Source organism: Ursus arctos, unplaced genomic scaffold, assembly GCF_023065955.2.
Source record: "Ursus arctos isolate Adak ecotype North America unplaced genomic scaffold, UrsArc2.0 scaffold_5, whole genome shotgun sequence".
Lineage (NCBI taxonomy): Eukaryota > Metazoa > Chordata > Mammalia > Carnivora > Ursidae > Ursus > Ursus arctos.
Genome location: NW_026623067.1, coordinates 33,841,274 through 33,858,949, shown reverse-complemented (window position 1 = coordinate 33,858,949; position 17,676 = coordinate 33,841,274). Strand labels below are relative to the sequence as shown.

Genomic DNA, 17,676 nt, shown 5'->3' with positions numbered 1-17,676 from the left:
TTACCGGCCTCTCCTTTGGCTGTGAAAACTGACAGGTCACCCTGTTTCTGCAGGAATTTTCCACTCTGTGATTCTAAATTGCTCAGAATCTCTCCAGAGAGGTTCCACAAGACCAGTTTTCCCCCAATAACAGCGCACAAGATGGCAGGGTTAAGTTAGGTGACACACAGTACTTGAGGTGTGATGTGAGCCGAGGACGGAGGAGGCAAAACTGAGCCAAAGATGATGGGAAATGAACAGGGCTCCGGCCCGACGGGCGGGTGTCAGGGCTATGGCCACGGTGCTTGGGCCCCAGGTGGGCTGCAAGCTATCTGCCGGAGGCCCTGAGGCGGACGGCCCCAGCCCCCATCCCAGAGGCACTTACGCTCTCCCTCCTGTACACTGTGCGGATGCAGCTCAGGGTGTTGCCATAACCGACGCCGGCCTGCAGGCGAGTCTGCGGAGAGACGCAAGGAGGTGAGGGCCCAGGCCGAGACGATTCACAGCCCCACTGCCCACAGACACGAGGCTTGTGGCACCGAGGCCCAGAAAGGGGAGGGCCCTGCCCAAAGGGACCCAGCCAGTAGGGAGGGCTGGGTCTCTGTCCCCGCCAGGCTGGTGCTCTGTCCTCTGCCCACACTGCCTCCTTCAATGTCCCATTCGTGCCTTGCTGAGTGCGGCAGAAGTCCTCTTGGTCTGAGAGAAGAACAAAAGTCCATTTGTGGTTCAAAAACGATGCTTGTTGGGAGACATGTGATCCCTGCCTCTCGAGTACAAACACTACTCCGGGGCTCTGCCCTGTCTGCTACCCATCACTCTGAGTGACCTGCCCTTCGTGGCTCCACAACCCCTCCATCTCTCAGCTGGATGATGGGCTGGTTTCCCCACCGGCCTCCTGCTTCCCTCTCACTCCTTGGCCTGCGTCTACGCAACAGCCACACTGATCTTTCCTGATGACAGTAAATCGCATCACTGCTACTGACAGCTCACTGGTGGCTTCCTAAGAGACTCAGAGAAAACCCCACACTCTCCACCAGCGTCAAAGAGGCCTGCATATGGGGCGCCTGGGTGGCACAGCGGTTAAGCGTCTGCCTTCGGCTCAGGGCGTGATCCCGGCGTTATAGGATCGAGCCCCACATCAGGCTCCTCTGCTATGAGCCTGCTTCTTCCTCTCCCACTCTCCCTGCTTGTGTTCCCTCTCTCGCTGGCTGTCTCTATCTCTGTCAAATAAATAAATAAAATCTTAAAAAAAAAAGAGGCCTGCATAGGCACCGAGCCTGCCTCTCACCCCTGCGTGTCCTCTCCTCCATGCCCCTGCCCCCTGTGCCCACCACGTGGCACATCCCCCAGTCCTTGACCTCACTTACCCCCTCCCCCTCCCTGCTGATCTCTCCACCCGGCTCATCCTCCCCCCAGAAGGCTCTTCCTTCAGCTCTTGCTTATCTCTCAGGTCTGAGTTTAAATGTGGCAATGGTGTCATCTCTGTCTGTTTACTTTGGGTTTATGTGGGCTCCCTCCCTATGGCAGGGCTGTCTCCTATTTCCCTCTTGTCCCCATGCTGAGCACGTGTCCCCTTTGCACCGGCTAACTGGGGGGCTAGAGGGGAAGACATGGGGTCCTCTGCTGGAGGCTGGTTTTGGTGACCAGGGGCATCAGTAGATAGCCACAGAGCGTCTGACGAAGCTCACAAAAGTGCCAGGGCACCTCCCTGAGCCTGGTAAGAAGGATCTCTGAGAACCACAGGAGAAATGACCGGATCCTGCCCCCCCCGCCCCCGCCCAAGAACCCAGGGTCCGGTGAGGACTAAGACCTAAGGCACAGACTAACAAGTCACACTAACAGCCTAAGCTCAGTGTGGAGACGAGTAGCAAAGACCCTGGCAGAACACACATCATAAAAGTGATGGTCTCAGCGGCGCCTGGGTGGCTCAGTCGTTAAGCGTTTGCCTTCGGCTCAGGGCGTGATCCCAGCGTTCTGGGATCGAGCCCCACATCAGGCTCCTCTGCTGGGAGCCTGCTTCTTCCTCTCCCACTCCCCCTGCTCGTGTTCCCTCTCTCACTGGCTGTCTCTCTCTCTCTCTCTCTCTCTGTCAAATAAATAAATAAAATCTTTTTTTAAAAAAAAGTGATGTCTCAGAGGTGAAAATCATGGGCGATATTTTTCTACACCGAATGGCGTTTCATTTCTGACTTTCCTATGACAGACAGGGGTTACTTTCATTATTTTCAACTTACATCATTTAAAAATAATTTTAAGTACACCACTAATATGAGAATAAATTTGCTGAATAAAAAAAAATTCAACATTCTCCCTGCCCAGTCCACCCCCTGAACTAATCGCCATGGTTAACAGCGTAGCTGAGAACATGACAGGTTAGAGACCCAGATGGCCACGGGAAATCTGCAGCCCTCTCTCAGCCACGATAGGTAAATGGTATTGTATGTTTTATAAGTGTTATGTTCATAATCAAAGAAATGTAGTGGTTGACTTATTCAACCAGCATGATTGAACGCCTGGTTTCCAACAGCCACTCTTCCACACTCAGGAAATTCAGCGGTAGAGGAAACCAACTTCCCAGCCTCATGGAACTTAGAACTAAGTAGGGATGAAAAAAAAAAAAAGTCAATAAAAGGTAATTCCCAAGCAAATATCTATGTCTGATGATGACAAGTACCATGGGGAAAAACAGACTCGGGGGGCAGAAAGTGTGAGCTGGTTGAGGGAAAACACAGTATTTAACTGTTTGGAGGTAAAGACAAGGGGGAAGGCGCAGTGAGAGGAGAAGTGGGCTTTGATGGTTGAGCAGACCATCAGAGCTCTACCTAGGGGTGGGGTACCCCAACCAGGACAAGAACGTAGGCGAGGTGACGTGGGCACAGGCCTCCTTCTCTTCCCCCATTTAAGGCTGATATGGGGGTGAATGCTCTCTCTGCTGGCCCCAGTGCTGACAGGGCTGCCTCTGGGACTGAGGCCACAGGCTGAGTCTCCAAGAAGGATCAAGATCCACAGAAAAACTCAAGTGCCCAAATCATTCAAGCAAACTGTGCATGAGGAAACTCAACCCTGGAGTCAATCCCAAATCACAGAAGAGCCTCAAAACCATGGAGCAATGGTCTCCCAGCCGTGCTGAGCACTTGAGGAGGCTGCCACAGGGGCCAGCAGCACAGCGCACACCTCCAGTGCCTCTGTTAGAACAGGGGCTGGAATTCAGTGTGTGACAATTGCATTCCTGAGGAAATACTGGGTCTCTTACAGAATTTATCTCACGGAATCCCACAAATGCCATGCGACCTGGATACTGTCCCCATTTTACAGATGGAGAAAGCTGACCTCCTGTATTAGTGTCCTAGTGCTGCTGTAACAAGTTACAACAATTTAGCAGCTTATCACAACGCATGTTTATTCTCTGACAGTTCACCAGCTGGTCTAAAAGCAGCCGAGCTCTGATTGGGAAACCCGGTCACACTGCATCAGACATACATCTGAAATGCACCAGCTGGGCAGGCAGTCAGGTGAGAATCGGGATCCCAGCTTCATGGCCACCAAGCAGCGAGGGGCTGGCTCTCTCACCACTGACAAGGCAACCATGGGCAGGGAAGGAGCCTCTGATGTAGGGTAACAGCCCAGGTCCTTTTAGCTCTGCTCTTTCCAAGGCAAGCCCTGGGACATCAGACAAGTCACAGGTCACTCGCAACATACAAGCATGTGTTCATCAGGATAGGAACAGCTCACTCACGACTCTGCTCAGTGCCACAGGGGTGATCTTCACAACAGCCCTGCCAGGAGGTGCTTTGGCCATTTTTCAGATGAGGACAGCAAGGCTCAGGGAGGCGAAGTGCTGCACCTTGGTCACAGTAGAGCAGGTGGTTAGGCTGAGACTGTACTCCAGATTATTCCCACTCTAAAGCTCTTGCCTGGACCTTTCTCAGGCAGGGACTCCAGAGAAAATGTCAGCCAGAAGAAAGGAAGGAAGGAGCACGTTCTCGGGAGTAACGAAGGCCCTGAGTCACATCCCTAGGCTGGGCCCAGGCCAGCCTTGTGAGCTGGCATCACCATGCTGGTACCCTGAGCGAGGAAGTTCTCAGGCTGGGCAGAGACTGGATTTGACTATCAGGAAGGGTTCCCTCAGAAGCTCAAGGGGCTGAGTGGACAGAAGGAGGAGTGCTCCAGCCTTTCCAGGTGGCCAGCTTACCCATGTGGGGAAGGGGCCCTTCCAACAAGCTCCACCAGTCCCTGGCCAAGCTGGGGGTAAGGGAAGGATGCTCTACCAGGGAGACACAGAGGTTGCCTGTGCTGGGAATGTAGCCGGGAGGCCCCCGGGGGCAGGGCCTGGATTTGCTTTGTTTACTACTGATGCCTTGCTATCCCCATACTGCCTGCACACAGAAAGTGTCCAGTATGCATTTGAAGTATGAGCAAAAGGCAGGGCCCATATGGGGGACACAAAGAGCCAGGAAAGATCTTTAACTATTTAAGACAAATAGGCTGATACCCCATCAAGAAGAAGGCAGGCTTGGGCTCTGACATAGGAGAAGCCCACTGTCCTACAGGGAAGAAGACGGGGGGAAAAGTGATTGTAGCAGCCACTTGGGAAGAGCCTGAGAAGTTCCTCTTAGTGCACGATCCAGGCAAAGCTTTAAATATGAATGTGCAAGTCAGGGGTGAGAAGGCACTATTTGCGACCGTGCTCCCAGGGGATGGCTCTCTAGCCCTGCTCACCACTGGGGACGGGGCAGGAATGGGGGTGGAGTCAAAGAATGTCCCTTTGTAGGGTGCCTCACTCCCTCCCTTCTCGATACTTTCACTCCTGGTATGACCTCATGCAAGCCCTTCCCTTTCTGGGCAAGTTTCTCCATCTGTGGAACAAGGGGCATGGATGGTCCCCACGCCAGATGGCCCTGTTGAGTCCTCATATGTCCTGTGCTTCCTAGAGTTATAATGGCTTCCTATTCCCAGCCCAAGTCCGCAGTCTAAACTGATAGTGAAGGCCTCCCAGGATCGAGTGCTGACCCACCTTTCCTGGATTCTGATCTATAGAAACCTGATGCATCAGTCAAACTGGCCATGCTGGCTCTTCCCCAAGCGTGACCCCCACACAGTGTCCCCACCTCGATGCCTTAGCTCTTGCTGCTGAGCCTGGAACATCTTTTCTCATCACCTGAAACCCAACCTTAAATTCTGGCCACCTCATGATTGAAGCCTTTCCTGGTTCCTTAGTTGCATGGAGACTGGCCGGGGATACTTACCATTGCCTTGGCCCCCTCCCCCACAGCCCACGAGAACCTGGAGGCAGAAATGTGGCATTCACAAAAACAAGATCCCTGCCAAGTAATGAGAGGACAGCGAGGATTCCAAACCAGTCCTCCCGGCACCCTGGCACCCCACGCCCCCAGGGTTGGCGCAGAGACTCTGCCCTGGGCTGGAGACTGTCTTGGAATCAGAAACAGCAGACACATTCCTGGAGGCAGACTCACTCCAGGCCGCTTTCCAAGAGGTAGTGGCAAACATGGCTGCAGTACCTTGACCGTGTCTAGAGGGTGGCCGACGATGACGCTGGCTGCCCCTGTTGATCAAAGAAGAAGACCTGGTCACTGAGCCCCTGGGCTCCTCACGTGCACAGGCCGGCTCTTGGGATAAGAAAAATGGCTCGGGCACTCACATTCACTCACTCAGTCAATGCCCAGTTACCAGTGGGCCCCCCCACCCGTCCATGCAATGTGCTAGGTACTAGCCCAGGCACTGAGGAAGGCAAAGAAAATGAAGTAAAACCTGGGCTCTGCCTCTAGAAACAAGCACCCCCAAAAAAGGACAGTGAAGGTGCTGGGACAACTGGGTATCTGCATGCCTAAGAATGAAGTTAGACCCCTACCTCATACCATACACAAAAATGAACTCAAAATAGACCAAAGACCTTAATGGAAACACTGACACTATAAAAATCATTTACCAAAACACAGGGGAAAATTTCACGATCTTAGAATGGCAATAGATCCTTCTATACGTTACCAAAAGCACAAGTCACAAAAGAAAAAAGAAACTGTGTGTCATACAAATTAAAAACTTGTGCAGCAGAGGACACTATCAAGAAGGTGAAGACAACCTATGGAATTGGGAGATATATCTGCAAATCATATATCTGATAAGGGTCCAGTATCCAGAATTTATAATAAATACTTAAAAAAAAGTATTTTTTTAAAGTAGGCTCCACCGCCCAACACTAGGTTTGAACTCACAACCCTGAGATCAAGAGCCACACATTCCACCAACTGAGCACCCAGGTGGCCCCCCCCCCGATTTTTTTTTTTAATGAGAAAAGGAGGTGAAGAGACATTTCTCCAAAGAAAATATACACATGGCTAATGTGTACATGAAAAGATACCTAACACCATTAGTCATTAGGGAAATGCAAATCAACATCACAGGGAGATTCCCCTTCACACCCACTAGGATGGCTATAACTGTTTGTGTTTTTAAAGGCAAACAGTAAACGTTGGTGAGGATATGGAGAGATTGGAACTCTTGTACATTGCTGGCAGGAATGTAAAATGTGGCAGCCACTATGGCAATGGTTTGTCATTTCTTCAGGAAGTGAAACAAAGAATCACCATATGACCCAGCAATTCCATTCCTAGATAGAGACCTACAAGAACCGACCACAGGCACTGGAACAAGTACATGAACACGAAAGTCCACGGCAGCACTATTCGCCATGGCCAAAAGGTGGCAACATCTGTCAGTGCGTGAGTGCGTAAATACGGTGTGGTAAATCCCTGCCATGAACGTCGTTGGACGCTAACGGGAAAGAAGTGCCGACGCCCACTGCGGCGTGGGTGAAGGTTGAGAACCGCACGCCAGGTGCAAGAGGCTGGACACAGAAGGTCCCACAGTGTCTGATTCCAGCTACTCGAATTATCCAGAACGGGCAAATCCACAGAGACAGAAAGCTGGTTAGGGGTTGTCAGGGCTTGGGGGGAGGGGAAATGGGGGTGACTGCTTGATGGATCCAGGGACTTCTTTGGACATGAGGAAAATTTGGAACTGGACAGAGCCGACAGATACACAACACTGTGAGCACACTAAATACCACTGAAATGGATGCTTGGAAATAGTTATTTCTAGGTTATGTGATTTTTGCCTCAAAAAAAAAGGGAGGGAGGGTGTGAGGAGAAAACCCAGAACCTTTTCAGTTACCTACAGGTTACTTCACTTTTTCTAGATGTCATTTTTAGCAGGCGAGGTGGGAGTCATGCTAGCACCTACCTCACGGGTCCATTGTGAGAATGAAATGAGCTAATGAAGGTCAAGTACAGCAGAGTCCTGGCTCTAGCTGTCACTATCCAGTTTTAGTTTTGTCTTTTTTTTTTTTTTAATTTGTTTGTTTTTTACAAAGACCTCTCTGACATGGTGATGGATACTCTGGATTTTTCTTCTCACAGAAAAATGACCCTCCACACACAGAGTCCCAAGGCCCGAACAAATTCCCTGCCATGCTGATGAGGAATGAAGTGTCTCTGCTAGCAGGGGTAATTTAACCAGGTAGGGCAGTCCTGGAATATGAGATGGTAGAGGCCCAGAGGAACCAGCTAACCCCAGAACAGACATGTGCTCCATCTAGAACCTCCAGACCCCTCTCAGCCCCTCCTTCCCACAGAAGTGGGTGGAGGCAGAAAGGTGAGAAAGAGAGAAGCTGGAGTATTGACTCTCCAGGAGCTCCTCCCAGCAGGGGAAGAAAGGACTTCTGGTCCCCGGACTCTAGTTGCTTCACTATGGGCATCCCTTAGCCCAGGCAAGCAGCCTCGAAGCCCATCTTGGATGTGTATCTCCTCGGCCATTCATCAGCCCAAGCATCTGAAATCAGGGAATGCAAAGATCAGAAATGGGACAATCAGGTCAGTGGTTTACAGACCAGTAAAACTTCAAAGAAAATGTAAAGGATGTCATGGTGGAATTTTATTATGCAAGTTCATTAAGAAAGAAAACAGCTAGAGATGAGTACAGGGGTTACAAGGGCCCTGGTACCAGGCTGTCTAGGTTGGAATTCCAAGCTAGAAGCATGACCTTGAGCAAGTCACTGAATGTCTCTGTGTACCCATTTCCTCATCTGTAACATGAGGATGTAATAATTGTAACTACCTCACTGGGGCTACAAAGAAATATACATCAATAGACATGAGACCATATGATTCAATTTATATAAAATGTCAAGAAAAGGCTAATTTATAGAGCCAGAAAGGAGATTCATGGTTGCCCGGAGGGAGACGGAAGGGATGGAATTTTTTTTTAAAAGATTTTATTTATCTATTTGACAGAGATAGAGACAGCCAGCGAGAGACGGAACACAAGCAGGGGGAGTGGGAGAGGAAGAAGCAGGCTCATAGCGGAGGAGCCTGATGTGGGGCTTGATCCCATAACGCCGGGATCACGCCCTGAGCCGAAGGCAGACGCTTAACCGCTGTGCCACCCAGGCACCCCAGGGAAGGGATGGAATTTAACTGTGAGTGGGCATGAAGGATCTTACCGGGGAAGAAAATGTGCTAGAATGAAGTTATGGTAATGACTGCACCACTGGTAAGGTTGCTAAAAATCACCGAATTGTATACTTGAAATGGATGTGTCTTATGATACGTAAAATAACCTCAGTGGGGTTGTTTTAAAAATACCTGTGGCACTTCAACAGCACCTGCTACAGACTCAGTATCCAGTAATGACACTCATCCTCACTTCACGGAAGCAAGAAAACTCCCAAACCGAAAGACAACAACAAAATATTAACATCAACAAAGTAAGGATGATAGATCACAGAATAAAGGACAATCCACTACTCACTGACTTGGGGAGGGCCCTGGAGTCATCAGAGACCTGCAGCTACTCGGATAGCATTACCCTCAAACCGAGCCAGGGACAGCCCTACTGAAGTTGGTCTGGCTACGTAAGGGGAAGCCTTAAGTAGGGAAGGCTCTCCCCCAGAATTGCTGGAGATTGTCCAAAGAGAGGCCTGCCCCCCCCCCACCAAGGTAAAGGTAGGAGAGGAAGATCTAGAAAACCTATAGAAAAGAACTGTTTATGGTGAAAAGGACCACCTCTGCTCATGACAGCAAGAAGCAGGGGCCCTGCAGTCACCTGCTGGGGGACAGAGGTGGGAGCGGCCACCAGAAAGGGATCCTGGCATGCTATCTGGTCTGTTGCTCTTTTTATTTGTTTCATTTTCATTTTCCTATAATCTCCTGGTCTTCATTCACAGAACATTTGGTGGGGCCCAAACACACTAATTATAGCCTCTGTCTCAGCACCTCTGGTTTTTGGTTTTGTTTTTGCTTTTGACTTTGGGCAGGGGTTGCATTTGCCAACATCCCTTTCCTGATGATTCTCTTAGATGGGGCCAAAAGAAAGATACTATTTTACAACAAGCGCTAGTGCTTCTCAAACCCTCCCCAGACCCTGTCAGTAGCTGACAAAAGTAGAGAAATAAACCTACTATAAAGAGAAGACCAGAGAAGCAAGGACTTGGATGCAACTCTTGCCCAAGCAAACCCATCCTAGGCCCAGCAGAGGGTGGCTCCAGCCGCGGCTCCAAGGGAGGAGCGGCTCCAAGGGTGCCCGGAGGAGAAACCCGACAGTAGATAAAGGCTGAAAACAGGACGGGTTCCTCCTATCCGGCAATGGGCACCTGCAGCCAGGCACTGGGCTCCCAGCTCTACGCGTCCCGCACCCTCCAACCGGGGCGCCCCCTACGGCCGGCCCGCTGGCGAAGTCGGGCTCCCCATCCCGCGCCCGGGCCAACCGCCACCCTCACCCACAGGTTCCTGCAGCCGCGTCCCCAAACTCAGGCGCACACCCGGTTTCCGGAGGGTGTGTGCGCGCCTGGCCGCTCTATTGGCTGTGGGCTTCAACAGCCGGTTTAATAGTTACCGGGGCCGGTTCGCCGGGTGGTCACTGTGAGGCAAAGCCGCAGCTCAGGCGGAACCCGGGACGCTGGCGGGGTTGCAGGCGAGGGACCGCGAGGCCAGCGGCCGCGGGCGGCGGGGCACTCCGGCAGCAGGCGGCGCGCACCCCGAGCGCGCGGTGGAGGCGCACCGGCGCGGGGCTCCCGGACCGACCACAGTGCGGTCTGTAAACTTGCCCGGTCGCTCTTTTTCTCCCTGGCCCGGGCGTCTCTCGCAAGCACACTCACCTCCCGGGGGGGCTCCCTCCCAGCCAGGGTTGGGCTCACCTCCGATCCAGCCTGCCGCGAAGTCTTCCAGCTGGAAGCTGCCCATGGCCGGAGCCGCGGAGGCTCGCGCTGCCGGAGCCGGGTCGGTGCCCAGTCAGAGTCGGCGGCGCGTAACCCGCGACCCGCGGGTCGGGGGAGGAAGTGGGAGACTCGAGCGCGCCTCACGTCCTCCCGCGAGCCCCGCGTCCCAGCCGCACCGCAGGCGAGCCTCCGCGCGCACCTCGCCCAGCGCCCGAGGCAGCCGCTAGCACGCCCCCAGCGGACCTTAAAGGCGCCGCGCCGCTCGGGGACACAGGCCCGGCGGCGCGTTCGCTCAGCCCGCCCCGCTGCCATCGCCCACGCCGGGCCGCCTCACACCCTCCACGCCCCTAGGCGAAGGCGCCAGCCCTGCCTGTTCACACTTCCTCCGGGATTCTGCAAGTGATGGCAGTTTTGCCATATGCATGACAAGAGGTAGAAAGGGAGGCTTTAACCCAAGTCGGGAAGAACCTGGTGACAAACACCAAGAGCCGTCTGTGATAGGATCATTTAAAACAGAGCTGAAGGCGCAGCTCACAGCTTAGCCCCAAGTCCTTCGTTTTCCAAGGAGCTGATGGAAAGCTAGAAGCCAGTTTCACTATAGAAGACACAAGACACACAAGTTTGCAGTTCCTTTCTGGAGGTTAGGGACTCTTTCTTGGCCACACCCTCCACACCTCTTCGGCAAGCCCCAGGCTGCAGAACCCTATCTACTCTAGAATAACTGAAAGAGCATGTGGAAAGCACCTAGCCCAGAGGGAGGCTCCAAGTCAGCTCCAAATAAATACTCGCTCTCTGGATGTCTTCAGGCCAGAGTCCGCTGAGGGCTCTGTGCGCGATCCCCCTTCCTCCTCCCAGCATCTGTGAGCAGCAGGCATTAGTACCACCCCCATTGCCGGGCAGCTTTATGTGTCAGCTTGGAGGCGCAACAGTCCCGCTGATTCCATCAAACACTAACCTGGGTGTTGCTCTGAAGGTATTTCTATAGATATGGTTAACATCCAAAACCAGGTGACTTTCAGTATGGGAGCTTGTCCTTGATAATCTGAGTGGGTCCCACCCAATCCGTTGAAAGGCCCTTAAGAGCAAAAAGGAAAGGCATCTGCCTGGAAAAGGATGCACTCTTGATCTCGGGTCTTGAGTTTCAGCCCCTGTCGGGCATAGAGAATACTGAAAAAAAAAAAAAATTAGGGGCACCTGGGGGGCTCAGTCGCTTAAGCGGCTGCCTTTGGCTCAGGTAATGATCCCAGGGTCCTGGGATCAAGTCCTGCATGGGGCTCCCTGCTCAATGGAGAGTCTGCCGCTCCCTCTCCTTCTGCTGCTCCCCCTTGCTTGTACTCTCTCGCTTGTATGTTCCCTCTCTCTAAAAATAAATAAATAAATAAATAAATAAATAAATAAATAAATAAATAAATAAATATTAAAATAAAAAAAATTAAAAAGAGCAAAATGGAAGTTTCCCTGAGGAAAAAATAAATTTTGCCTGTGGAATGCAGTGTCAGCTCCTGAGTATCTCCAGCCTTCCAGCCTGTGCTCCAGATTTCAGACTGGCCTGGCTAAATCCCACACTTAGGTAACATATACATGTCCCCTACTGATTGTCCGGTGGAACCCTGTGTTCACCTGACACAACTCTGACAGCACTGATTCCAATCAGCTGTGGGCTTTCTCTTCCATCTCCCAGCCCCGGGAGCTGACGCTTGCTGCCATCCCAGCCATGTCCCACTCAGCACCTGGGCAGTCAGGGTTGTGTCTAATTTTTAGGTACAGCTCTCCAGGGGCCCAGCTCCCCTTAGGCCCAGGCTCACCACATTCTTTCTACCCTGGGCCACCCAGGAACGTTGAGGGGTAGTCCTTTGTCCCCCAAATAGCCTCTCTGTTAGTAGGATCTGCACCCGGCCAGGACCCAGCTGGAGGTCCACGCTCACTGGGGCACGTGGCCTGGTGGTGTGGAGGTGCTCTTGGTGCAATGGGAGTTCCCTGGCCTCCTTCCAAGAACGAAGGTGATTTGATGCTAATTTCCAGCAGAAAACTAGCCTTGGCACTCCAAATGGTGAGGGTATGGTCTAGAAGAAGGGGTCTCTCCTGGGCCTGCCCATCTCCCACTGACACATCTGTGTCACCTCATCCAGGCCATCGTGCAGCAGCCACACAGGCCTCCTTCTTCCAAGGCAAGACAAAGTCTGACCACTGAGGCTTGCTGATAAGGGCCAAGAAGGCTGCTGAGGAGTTGGGGCTCACCAGCAGCACTGACCCCCAAGCTGTGCCCTCCTACCAGGTCTGGGGTATGTGTTGGGACAGTTCCAAGAAATGAAAGGTCTCCGAAGAACAGCCCTTTTGTGAGTTCATCACTGAGCAAGTCAACAAGTGGAAAGGCCCACTCTCTTGGAGGACCCCCTAACGGCTGCCAGGCCGATTGTCAAGCCTCAGTTCCACCATGTCAGCAGTAACTGAAAGGTCCTGGGTTGGCAGGCAGTGGCCCTGAAAGCTACTGCTTAAACTGCTCATGAGTGCAGCAGTACGGAAGGGGTGGGCTCCTTTCCAGAATAAGCCACTGTGCTCCATTCCCAAATGTGTGCCACAAATCTGCCCACGAGGCACATCACCCGACAGGCAGGGGGAGGACCCAGCTCTAGTGGCAGTCAGACCACTAGGCTGGGGGACCTGGCAGAATGCTCCCTTGGGGGAGGGGGTCTGGCCTGTGGCTTACTCCTGGCTTCCCTGCTTGGGAGCATCGGGAATGCTGCCATGCACATCTGCATTCTATCCTTGGGAGGGAGCGGGTACGGAAACTGAGGCACAGAGAGATCAGCAAACTGGGTGGCTAGGGCCAGAAAAATCCCCATTTCCTTTTTCCCTCCACTCTTCCAGAGAGGTACCCTCCCGGAGCATTTCCCGCTGCCGTGGGGTACGCACGTGGGATGCGCTGCTAACATCTGACAACCAGCGGCCCACTTCCCAGCTCTCGTTTGCCTTTTCAGGTGATGTCTTTCCTGAGCCCCTGCTAGGGGCCAGTCTCTGCTCTTGGGAGCTGTCAGAGAGGCGGCAGTTTGAGTTGCCCACAGGGAGGCGATAGTGAGAGCCCTGGGGAGGGAGTTGTGTGCCAGGCAGGTGTCAGGGTAGGCCCCAGGCCTTGAGTCTCCCGGCTGCACTGAGTCTATGCAGCCTCATGGCTCCACTTCCTCAAGGCTCTCCCCACCAAGCCCTCCCTCCCCACCTGCCATGCATGAGAAGCTCAGTCCTGGGCCAGCTGCTCCCGCCCCATGGCCTGTGCCTGCGGCCCTGCCTCCTGCTCTCTTGCCTTCTGGAAGCCCACCCCCACTCAGCTATTCTCCCCTGCTCTGCTGTTCCGCTCTCCCTCCTTGGTGCTTCCTCTCCTGTGTGGCCTTCCATACAGGGTGCCTCAGGGCCCTCATCGCCACCCTGTCCCAACCACACCCGCATCTCTCCGCTCACAAGCTCCACCGCTCATCTCCTTCTCAGACCTCACTTTTGAGCCCACATGCCTTTCCTTACTCAACACCTCCACCAGGGTGGCCCCACGTCATCTCTAATGTGACACATCGCTGGATGAACTCTGTAACTCGCCAAGTATTCCTCTTTCCCCACCCAGCTAGTCACCCAAGCCAGACCCTGGATTCTGTCTGTGATTCCTCTCTCTGCCCAGGCCTCATCCCTACGTGGCCACTGCCTGCCTGGGTCAGGGTAACAGAGGCCCTCTGCCCCGTCCCCTGGCTAGCCTCCAGCTGCTGCCGCAGTGAGCTTCAGAAACCTTCATCTGCTCCAGCCCTCCTCTGTTGAGAGACCTCCAATGACTCCCCACGGAGTCACTGAGCATAATTCTATCTCCCCAGCTCAGCATGCAAGGGTCCACGGGCCTGGCTCTGGTGGCCTTTCCACTTCTTCCTTCCTACCACATCCCCTCAGGCTGGAGCCCCAACGGGGCAGTGTGTCCTCCAAACCCTACCCGCTTTCCACCTGCAACTGTGCATTTGTGTTCCCTTACTGCAAACGCCGTCTCCTCTGCTTCTCTGGCTAACCCCTATACCTGACTCCTTTGAGACTCAGCTCAGCTCCCACCTTCTCCTGACACACCTTCCGTGAAGCACTCACCACCCCACTCCACACTGGATCTGCTCTCCCTCAAGAGCGTTTCCAAAATATCTCTAGCATATCCATATCATGGCTGCCACCCTCTAAAGGTTAGTCTGTCTTCCTGAGAACAGTGCAGTGCCTTATTCTGGCACAGGCCTGTGGACAGTCACTGCTCAGTGAGCCTTAAATGGGGAACGCTGTGGAGTAGAAGTCTGAAGGGCCTGCTGACTGCCAGCAGCCAAAGAGGGGGTCCAGATACAAGGCAGAGCAGATGAGGCCCTGGGCCTTTCTTGGCATGTCGCAGAAGCCTGGCTCCTTTCAGGCCCTCAAAGCTACCAGATGTTTTTCCACCTCAGGATCTTTGCACTAACCACTCCTGCTTTGGCTACCTCCTCTTGCCTTTCTGGAGGGGAGTTTCTACTTCCTTCAGGCCTAAGGTGAAACATCTTCTTCATAGAGGCCTCCCCAGACCCCTGGGCCAAGGTCAAGCCCTTGCTGTCCCTCTTGAGGCAACCCTGTTTCTCATTCCGCCCCTTACCATGTTGGTCAGTCCTCCTGCAAAGCCCAGGAGGCCTGGGAGAGTCTTCTGACTCATCCACCGCACTGCATCCTAAGCCTCAGCTATGGAGCAGATGAACAGGAATTCCTGGTTGTTGAATGAAAATGCATGCGGTGGAAACATATGTGTATGTGGTCTTTATATTTGGCCATTTGCACCTGCTGCATCCATCCTGCACTGGCCTCAGAGAGTGGGAGCTCTCTGGTCCCTTCCCTGACTCTAATGGAAAGGGAAAGAGCATACGGTGATTTTTAAGGTGCTGTTCGAGCTTCTCATTTGGGGCAGCGTTCCCTCCTTGATTGACAGTTCTTTGAGAAAGTCTATTCAGAGCATGTTCAGACTGTATTTGGTCCAGCATTGATTCAATTTGATTCCGAGGCAAGAAACAGCTGCAGGGCTGTGAAGGGGGGGCAAGGCAGCCACTGGGAGACTGGGGGGCCTGGGCTCTGCTTCTGGTGCTGCTGCTGCCTCCCTAGGCCCCATGGGCAAGTCCAGACTTCAGTTTCCCCTTCTGTCTTTTGGAGAGTACAGATGAGTTCCATCTTAGGCAGTATCTAAAAAGTATGAATTTCTGGGCCACAGAGATACCGGCTATGGGTGTCTTATCAAGAGGCACCAGCAGAGTGCGCTGCTGTTCAGCACTTGGGACTCCCAGGAGGAAAAAACCAGCTTGGCTGGCCCAGAGGGAGTTTCCCGGCCCAGATTCCTCTGCCCCGGGGCTGGCAGAGCATACACTCCGGCAGTGAAAGAGCCGCTGACCTGGGAGGCTCAGGAATCTGAAGATGCCAGAGGGCACTTCCGAGGGGATTGAAGAGGATCCATCTGAGGCTTTTCGGAGCTGACTGCACTTGCAGGGAGAATGCCCCAGTAGAGAGAGATCACACCCCCAATCTCTTCACTTGCCTTGATTGATCAAGACCTCAAATGTACCAGGGTCTTTTTTTTTTTAAACCAGGACTACAAGCTGGCCCAGTCCTATATGCTCCACCTACAACATCTCATTGTGTTCTGTGAGGAAATTGCCCATTTATAGGTGAGACGAATAACGCTCAGGGAGGTTAAGCAATTTCCCCGAAGCCACGAAGCCAGTGAACGGAGGATTACACACCTGCTGTATGACTCCAGGGCCCAGCTCTCGACCAAGGTGCTGCCTCTTGGCCAAGACTCAGAAAGTGGAGGTGACTTTCTCCAAAACCCCTGCTTGCCCCCCTCCCTGCCCTGGCCCATCTGCACAACTGTCCTAAACTTCTGCACTTTAGTTTCTCCACCATCAGTAAAATGGTATGAACATTTGCCAACCACACTCATATTCTTAGGGCTTCTGGAGAAAATGCCCCAGTAATCATGGGGAATGCCCTGAGATACCCTCTGTCCTGTCCTCCCTGGCAGACTCCCATGGGCCGAGTTGGTTCTGTGCACGTCTGAGAGCAAGGAAAGCCTGGCTCACCTTGGGCTTTTCTTCACAGCTGACGGACATCAGGGGGCTGGTGCCAAGGACAAGTGGAGGCCAGGGAAGTCAGGGGGCCAGGTAGATCTAGATGGGTTTCTGTAGGAGGAAAGGGGCAGGGGAGGAGGGATGGAAGGATCCAGGACAGCAGTGGAGACCACATTCCAAAGCCCCTGCAGAACACCTACTGGGGACCAACCTGCCGGGCATGCAGAGGGCTTGAGATGCTGACAGCAGGAGGGAAGTTTGTGTTGAAGATGTCTGCCCCAGCTCTGTCATGTGGTGGGTCTCCCCTATCATGTGTTCTTCAAACAACAGCTACAGGGCCCTGGGGGGAGGCCAGGAAACCCCATACTCTGGATTACCTGAAAAGAATACAGGCTAGGAGGGACAGAAGAAAGCCTCGAGGACAGACTCAGAAGCCTCAGGAAGAAGGTGACATCTGGGCTGGTCCTAAAGAGACAACCTGGATTTTGACCCATGAAGGTAGTAGAGAAGGCCAGGTGGGCAGAGGGAAGAGCATGGACAATGCCAGCCAGGGAAGGCAGGAGACCCTGAAGAGGCTCCTTGCTGTGGGAGGGGAGGCTGAAGGCGTGGGGTCTGATGGTGGAGGACCTTGGCCAGCAGAGTGACTGTAGGTGGTCCTCAATCTTCGTGCTGATCCCTGTGAGTGGACAGAGGAGCTGTCTTGCAGCCCTCTGCATCTAACCTAGACAAACCTCCCTGGCCCACGCTGAGGAGGGCTTTAGCTCCTTACAAACCAGCTTTTGCTCTCAACAAGGACCTGGTCATCTTGTCCCGGGAAAGCGAGGCCAGGCTAGTCAAGACTCTCAGAAAGGCTGTGGTCTCCCTCCCTACACCTGCCTGGGCAGTTCACCATCACCCCAGGACATGCACGCCTGAACACCCTCTGCCTCAGGGTGGTGGCCAGGACTGTGGAACGGGGTTGGGGGACAGGCAGGCAGGTGTTCGAACCATCCATACCTTCCACTCCCAGCGACAGCACAGGTCTTCCCACTAGCTGTGCGTCACCGTAAGGGAAGACACAGGGTGTGACAAAACCCCCAGCTCTGAACCCACCCAAATCCCACTGTTCTCTGCTCCAGGGTCCCTGTGAACGTGGCAAAGAGCAAACTTCCCATTGGTAAGAGAGGAGAGATTTTAAAGGACTCCAAAGACATCTCAATTTTATACAAAGTACAAAGGAAAAATTTAAAAGAACAAAATCCCCAAACCATATGGATTAGATTTTCTCTAAAAGAGAGATCTGCTAAGTGACAAAAGCTGTGGCCAGGGAGGGGGCTCAGGAGAGCCAGCCTCAAATGAGGTACAAGGCCCCTTGGGGCAGGGGCAGAAGGGAAGCCATGC

At 53.2% G+C, this 17,676-nt stretch overlaps 1 protein-coding gene across 13 annotated transcripts in view; it reads right to left on the bottom strand.

Moving 5' to 3' along the window:
• SLC25A48 (solute carrier family 25 member 48) overlaps positions 1-10,432 on the bottom strand; it is a 40,836-nt gene extending 30,404 nt beyond the window's left edge. For 7 of the 13 annotated variants that reach the window (XR_008957521.1, XR_008957520.1, XR_008957522.1 and 4 more), the window contains exons 1-3: positions 10,190-10,408; positions 5,454-5,542; positions 365-436 (exon numbers count right to left, since the gene is read on the bottom strand). Coding sequence is in view for 10 of the 13 variants with exons in the window: in XM_057307192.1 (XP_057163175.1) it covers positions 365-436; positions 5,454-5,542; positions 10,190-10,235 (207 nt within the window). In the remaining 3 variants the exon portion in view is untranslated. Of the gene's footprint in view, positions 1-364; positions 437-3,715; positions 5,543-10,189 lie in introns of those variants that run through there. The other 6 variants (XM_048220948.2, XM_026508033.4, XM_044387419.3 and 3 more) reach the window with 5 other exon arrangements.
• Between the last annotated feature and the right edge of the window lie 7,244 nt (positions 10,433-17,676).